Source organism: Tarenaya hassleriana, unplaced genomic scaffold, assembly GCF_000463585.1.
Source record: "Tarenaya hassleriana unplaced genomic scaffold, ASM46358v1 Cleome31, whole genome shotgun sequence".
Classification (NCBI taxonomy): Eukaryota; Viridiplantae; Streptophyta; class Magnoliopsida; order Brassicales; family Cleomaceae; genus Tarenaya; species Tarenaya hassleriana.
This window is the reverse complement of record NW_010966274.1, coordinates 300,597-307,403: the sequence shown is the minus strand read 5'-3', so window position 1 is coordinate 307,403 and position 6,807 is coordinate 300,597. Positions and strand designations below refer to the sequence as shown.

General features: G+C 35.4%; 1 protein-coding gene across 1 annotated transcript; it reads left to right on the top strand.

The window, feature by feature from the left end:
- Positions 1-3,548: 3,548 nt before the first annotated feature.
- LOC104820500 (protein DCL, chloroplastic) lies at positions 3,549-5,355 on the top strand. Its single transcript, XM_010550951.1, has 3 exons — positions 3,549-3,910; positions 4,627-4,741; positions 4,998-5,355. The coding sequence occupies exons 1-3, from the start codon at positions 3,588-3,590 to the stop codon at positions 5,166-5,168; spliced, it is 609 nt and encodes a 202-aa protein (XP_010549253.1). The 5' UTR covers positions 3,549-3,587; the 3' UTR covers positions 5,169-5,355.
- Positions 5,356-6,807: the final 1,452 nt, after the last annotated feature.

The following is a 6,807-nucleotide window of genomic DNA, read 5'->3' as shown; positions in this document are numbered from 1 at the left end:
TGCATTTAAATAATATAAAATTGAAGTTGAGACACAACTTAATAAAAGGAACAAAATGGTCAGAAGTGATAGAGACGGTGAATATATATCTTCGTTTGAAGAAATATGTTTGGAATTTGACATTATTCACCAAACAACCACCTCTTACACTCCACAATCCAATGAAATTGCAGAAAGGAAGAATCGAATGCTAAAGGAGATGATGAATGCCTTATTGATAAGTTCTGGTTTACTCGAGAATATGTGGGGAGAAGCTATATTAATAGCTACTCAAATACTCAATCGAGTTCCCTACAGTAAGACACAATCCATTCCATTTGAAAAATGGAAAGGAAGAAAGCCTAACTTAAATTACTTCAAAGTGTGGGGATGTCTAGCAAAAGTCCAGGTTCCTTTCCCTAAAAGGGTTAAAATAGGACTGAAAACGATAGATTGCGTTTTCATAGGTTATGCTACAAAAAGTAAAGCAAACAGATTTTTGGTTCACAAATCTGAAATCCTCGATAAAGGAATACGGTGATTGAGTCAGATAATGTTGAATTCTTTGAAACAATCTTCCCGTATAAAAGAGAATGTGAATCGATTAATAAAGGAACCAAGCGAAATCGGGAAGTGAATACAGAGGATACATAAAGTGAGATAGAACCTAGACGTAGTGCACGTCAAAGGACTGCTACCTTGTTTGGTCCAGATTTTCTAATATTTATGTTGGAAAATGAGTCTCAAACGTATAAAGAAACTGCGACTTCTCCAGAAGCTCAATACTAGAAAGAGACTATCATAAAATTGAATCCATACTAAGCAACCATACGTAGGAATTGGTTGATCTACCTCCAGGGAACAAACCATTAAGTTCCAAATGGATTTTTAAAAGGAAATTGAAAGATGATGGTACTATTGACAAGTACAAGGCGAGATTAGTTGTGAAAGGTTTTCAACAACGAGAAGGTATTGACTATTTTGATACATATTCGTCAGTCTCGAGAATTACATCCATTCGGGTGTTAATTGCTTTGGATGTCATCTATGAATTTCAAATCCATCAAATGGACATTAAAATCGTCTTCCTAAATGGAGATTTAGAGGAAGAAATCTATATGGAATAATCTGAAGAGTTTGTGGTTCCGAGAAAAGAAGGTAAGGTGTGTCGAGTTGTTAAGTCTTTGTATGGACTTAAACAAACATAAAAACAATGGCATGCTAAGTTTGACAATATAATATTGACAAACGCTTTCAAGATTAATGAGAGTGATAAATGTATCTACATTAAGAACACTCCTAATCGAATTGTTATTGTGTATTTATACGTGGATGACATGTTGATAATGAGTAATGGTATTTCAACTATAAATAATACAAAGCGTATGTTATCCACAAGATTTGATATGAAAGATTTAGGAGTTACTGATTTAATTCTTGAAATTAAAATCATTCAAACTCCTGAAGGTGTTGTGTTATCTCAATCTCATTATATTGAGAAAGTGCTTGAGAAGTTTAAATACTTGGACTTCAAAGTCGCAAGAACTCCAATTGGACTATGCAAGAGTTCTAGGAAGTGTGATGTATATCGCAAACTGGACTCGACCAGATATTGCTTGTGCAATAAGTAAACTCATTCGATATACGAGTAATCCAAATCCTAGTCATTGGATGGTAATGAAACGTGTTTTGGGGTATTTAAAACATATGCAAAATTACATATTACATTACTCTAAATATCCACATGTGCTTGACGCATATTGTGATGCAAATTGGATTACTGGATCAAGTGAAACAAAATCAACGAGTGTATATGTCTTCACAATTGGAGGAGGAGTTGTGTCTTGGAAATCTTCAAAACAGACATGTATCGCTCGTTCTACCATGAAAAGTGAATTCATAGCTTTGGATAAAGCTGGTGAAGAAACTGAATGACCTAGGAATTTTTTGGAAGATATTCCATATTGGCCCAAATCATTGATACCTATATGCATACACTGCGATAATCTCGCTGCTATAGGAAGGGCATGCAGGAAGTGTGATGTACAACAGAAAGTCTCGTCACATTAGACGAATACATAATACCATTAGACAACTAATCTCAAGTGGCGTTATCACTGTTGACTACGTGAAGTCAAAAGATAATGTAGCCGATCCACTTACAAAAGACCTTTGTAGAGATTTAGTTGAAAAATCACCCAAGGGAATGGGTTTATGGCCAAGGACAAGTTAGTACGGTGGCAACTATACCTAAGGCTGGAGATCCCAAGAACAAAGTTCAAAGAGAATACAAAGTCGTAACTAACGGTTCAACATTGTCAAATATAACCTAACTCATTCTCATGATGAGACAATGTTCTATGGAAAACGATAAATTATACAGCTTTAAGTTATAAAACTTAAAAGTTAAGAAATTTTTAATGGTTCCTAAATTTGACATGATCAAATAATGTATCTTCAGAGATGACACGCTTAGGAAACCACCTATGTGAAAGTGAAGTGTGGGTCGCTTCAAGGAGAATAATGGTTTGCCAGTTCTCTACGCTTTCATGAAACCAGACAGGTGTTCATGGCTAAAACGAACACAACAGTGAGAACCAAAGACGATTAAGGATTTATTGTGTGGTTTAGATTGTCTTGGTATACATAAAAAACCGTCAGTTCAAAGATATCGCATCTACCGATTGGTGAGTATATCCGATTTAAATCCACCATGGAAAGTTCAAAGGGAACCTACTTATCCAGATACAATTAGTTCTTCATAGTTGAATCACAAAGGTTGCATAGTTTTCAAAGAGTTTTCTAAAATTCTCCGGGGGATTGTTGGAGTTTGTTATAAATTAAATGAATGGAGATATTTTTACAAGTTATTCTCCAATTTATTTATAAAACTTACACATTTATATTTTTTAAACTTAAAAAATATTTATGACTTTTGGAAGTTTTACAATTTTTCAATCCTATGAATAGGAGACTTTGTGTCCATTTTTCAAAACACACCAAGAAAAACAAATAAGAGTTTTCTAAAGAAAAGAAAATACATATTTTCTCTTTGTGATTCAAACCGTTCTTTGAGTTCGATAAGGCATTGGAGTTTGAAGTACCACTGTTCCGGTGAGGTACGCCCGTTCTATTAACTGTAGGTACCGCGTAGGGAATAATTTTCATAAGGAGACACAATTCGCCGTGGTTTCGGATTTGGTTTTCTAGGTTTTGAAAGTTATATTGATATAGTGATAATGTTTTGATCATAACTTTCTGTACCGTTATCAGAATTGCATGTTCTTGATGTCATTTATAGATATCGAAATTATCTTTTTAATGGTATATAACATGCATGATTTGATTGTATTTTCTAAAAATTATTAAATTCGAAATTCTTGATATGAAATTAAAAATTAACTATACATGAATGAATATGAGAAATATAAAATAGCACACCTACCGCAAATAATTAAGAATTACATATTGTTTTTCTTTCAAAACACGGCCCATTACACGGCCCAATATACGATGATAAGTGGGCCCAGTTATCTCTCGACGCTTGGCTCTTCTCACTCATTCTCTCCTCACTCAGTTCGGTCACCACCGCCATTGAACGCGCTAAAATGACCTCTCTTCTCTTCCTTAGAACCCTCCCGCTCCTCCGCAACGGCCTTCTCAGCCACCGTTTCCAACGCTGCGTTGCAGACGGTGGAATATTCTCTCACCATCGGCGTCTCTGGTGCTCGCTCGCCGAGCATCCGCCGCCGGAGGCGGAAGATGATTCCTCGCCTGAGAAAAGATCGGCTGAGGTGACCGCGACGACGTCTCTCGGTTACGCTCGTTTTGAGGATCCTGATTATCGGAAGTGGAAGGACGTGGAGGCGGAGATTCTTCGGGATATTGACCCGATAATGTATCTGGCCAAAGAAATTCTTCACTCTGATAGGTAATTTTTCGCCTTCATTCGAATTGGAATGTGGTTGAGATACATCGACCTTGATCGTATTGTCTGTTTGTGATTTTGACGGTCTTGTCGGAAGGTGAAATCATGGGACAAACTCAAATGCTTCACTGTTAAGTGATTGACTTCTAGTAATCATTTCAAGCACAAATTAGGTTGATGGATTATCTGTGATTGTCCTGAAAGTACGGTGGTTAGGTTTTTCTGTGTTCATGCTAATCTTGGAATCTTCATGTTTGAGTGTTCTCTGTGATCATCTTCTCACATCAGATAGATACACACCACATGGATTTGTTTTCTCAAATTTGTAGATTCCTGAGCTCAAATGTACAAAGGCTGCTTCACTGAGAAGCAAAACTGTTGACAAGTTTCTTAGAGTGTCGTGTTGTCGCATGAACTGAAAATTTTGGAGCAATATGATTCCTCAAAATGATATCTTTTCTGGTTTGGGTTGTGGTTTAACTGTTAACCCTTTTTGTACATTGGAAAAAATGCTTAGAATTCCTATGATCACTCTACTTTGCACGATAACCAGAAAGGAAAGGAATCGTAAGAGGTTTGGAGCGTTGTTTGATGCACTGATGATCGAGGAAGCATCTTTTTCTTCGACCAGCGATGTTGGAGATGGCATCTCTTTGCCTGCACGTTGTCGTAGAATCCTTTTCGTGTGATAAAAGTGTTTTCATTTTCTTTGCTAATAGGTACGTAGATGGAGAACGCTTAACATATGAAGACGAGAAAGCCGTGGTGGAAAAGCTTCTTGCATATCACCCTCACTCTGACGATAAAATCGGCTGTGGCCTTGAGTTTATAATGGTGAGTTTGAGCTGCTCAAATACCCTTTTCCCTCTTTTTCATCGGGTTTTTGCTCGAGCTATTAAGCTGGGATTAGATAGAGGTATCATTTGATTTTATAATGGTGAGTTTGTGTGTGTCATACCATATTTCACTGCAAAATCTGTCCTCACTTTCATACCGTTAGCATCCTTTTTCGAATATTCGTTCGGTATGCATTTGAATCTCTTAGTATTTTGCTGATTATACTTCGTATTTTACGATTTTTCGCTGTCAGGTTGATCGGCATCCTCAGTTCAGGCACTCGAGGTGCCTCTTTGTCGTGAGAACCGATGGTGGATGGATCGATTTCTCTTACCAGAAATGTCTTCGGTCCTATGTTCGAGGTAAGTACCCATCTCTCGGCGAAAGATTCATCCGAGAGCATCTTAAACGCGGTAGCAACTAAGGAAGAAAAAAAAACCCTCGGCCCGGCCCGACCCGACCCCATAGTTCCTGTTATAGAATGCCGTCTTTGCAATGTAATAACATCAGTGAAGTTCACGTAGAAAAATGTTGTGATTGAAATTGACGGACAGAGAGAATAGTTCTAATGAAAGCTTTAGTTGTATTGTTGAGTATGAGTTGTTTGCTTAGTTCCTTCTCCACATGAGTAACATGTTGAAAGCAGGGATGGACGTCATTGGTGAAAAACTAGTTTTGAAATTTTTTATTAAAATTTTAAAATATATAATTTTAATTTCTAAACAATACAATTTTATGGGTTAATATCGTCAAATTTTTTACTAATACTAATTATAATGATATATTCTGTAAGTTTCAGAATAAATTTGTCAAAATAAAAGTTTAGCTTGAAATTTTTCATTTTTCAAAATCTAAAAAATAAAAAAAATTCAAACTCAAAATCCAAAAGTACACATCAAATATATTTTTGGGACAATTGGAAAACCGTGACAAATATATCACATCATTAGAAATCTATACTTTTTTTTTTCTTGTTTTGCAAACTATACCTTTTTATAATTTTTTTGACAAAAATATCTTTACTTTATTATATAATTCCAATATTGCCATTTAGCGTTCCGAAAAATGTGTAAGAGCAGATTTTTTTGGAAACTGTGTTATCCGAGAGAGTGTTTTTTCTCCGGGGCTGTATTTTGTCCGGAAGAGTCTGTTTTTTGTCCGAAAAAGCTGTATTTTGTCCGGGAGAGTCTCGTTCGGGAGAACTATTTTTTGTTCGGGAGAGCTTTTTTTGTCCGAGAGAGCTGTTTTTCGTCCGAGAGAGTTATTTTTCGTCCGAAAAAATCTGTTTTTTGTTCGGGAGAACTGTTTTTTGTCCGAAAAAGTTATTTTTCTTCCGTTAGAATCTGCTTTTTTGTCTGGGAGAACTGTTTTTTGTCCGGTAAAATATAATTTTTCGGATAAAAAATAGTTCTCCCGGATGAAAACAAGTCTTCCGGATGAAATACAGTTGTCCCGGATGAAAAACAGTTCTCCTAGATAACGCAGTTTCTAAAAAAATCTGTTTTTCATATTGCATATTTTTCGGAACGCTAAATGGCAATATTGAAAATAGATAATAAAATAAGAATATTTTTGTCAAAAATTTATAAAAAGATATAGTTTGTAAAAAAGTACATGATATATTTGGTACAGTGACAGCAAATTTTTTCTACATTTTTTTATAATATACATGTTGATGAGCCTGTCTTAATTATCGAGACCAATAATTATAATTTTGGTGGATAAAAGTGTAATCTTATTCATTATGGGCTTTTCGAATAGTATATGTGCATTTTGCAACTTGGAATTTTTATAATAATAGATGCATGTTACTACTTGTTAGTTTTAATTCGTTAAGAATGGATCTGTCAGGTTATCGTATGAACGAAAAAAAAGACTACCAAATATTTTTTTTATTCGAAATTAAATATCCATGTCCACATTAAAATGTGAGAGATAATATGAAAACCAAATCAATATTCTTCCATCGCCATTTCTAAATAGTGACGTAAAACGGGTCGATTCGGACCAAATCGAACCACTTTGTTCCGAGCTATTTTTAACCCAATGCATTAAATCCGTTT

Excerpts from the sequence above, each read along its gene's own strand:
- LOC104820500 (XM_010550951.1), top strand. The coding sequence starts at position 3,588 with ATGACCTCTCTTCTCTTCCTTAGAACCCTCCCGCTCCTCCGCAACGGC. Across the intron at positions 3,911-4,626 it reads GAAATTCTTCACTCTGATAG|GTACGTAGATGGAGAACGCT; the intron begins GTAATTTTTCGC and ends CTTTGCTAATAG. Across the intron at positions 4,742-4,997 it reads GTGGCCTTGAGTTTATAATG|GTTGATCGGCATCCTCAGTT; the intron begins GTGAGTTTGAGC and ends TTTCGCTGTCAG.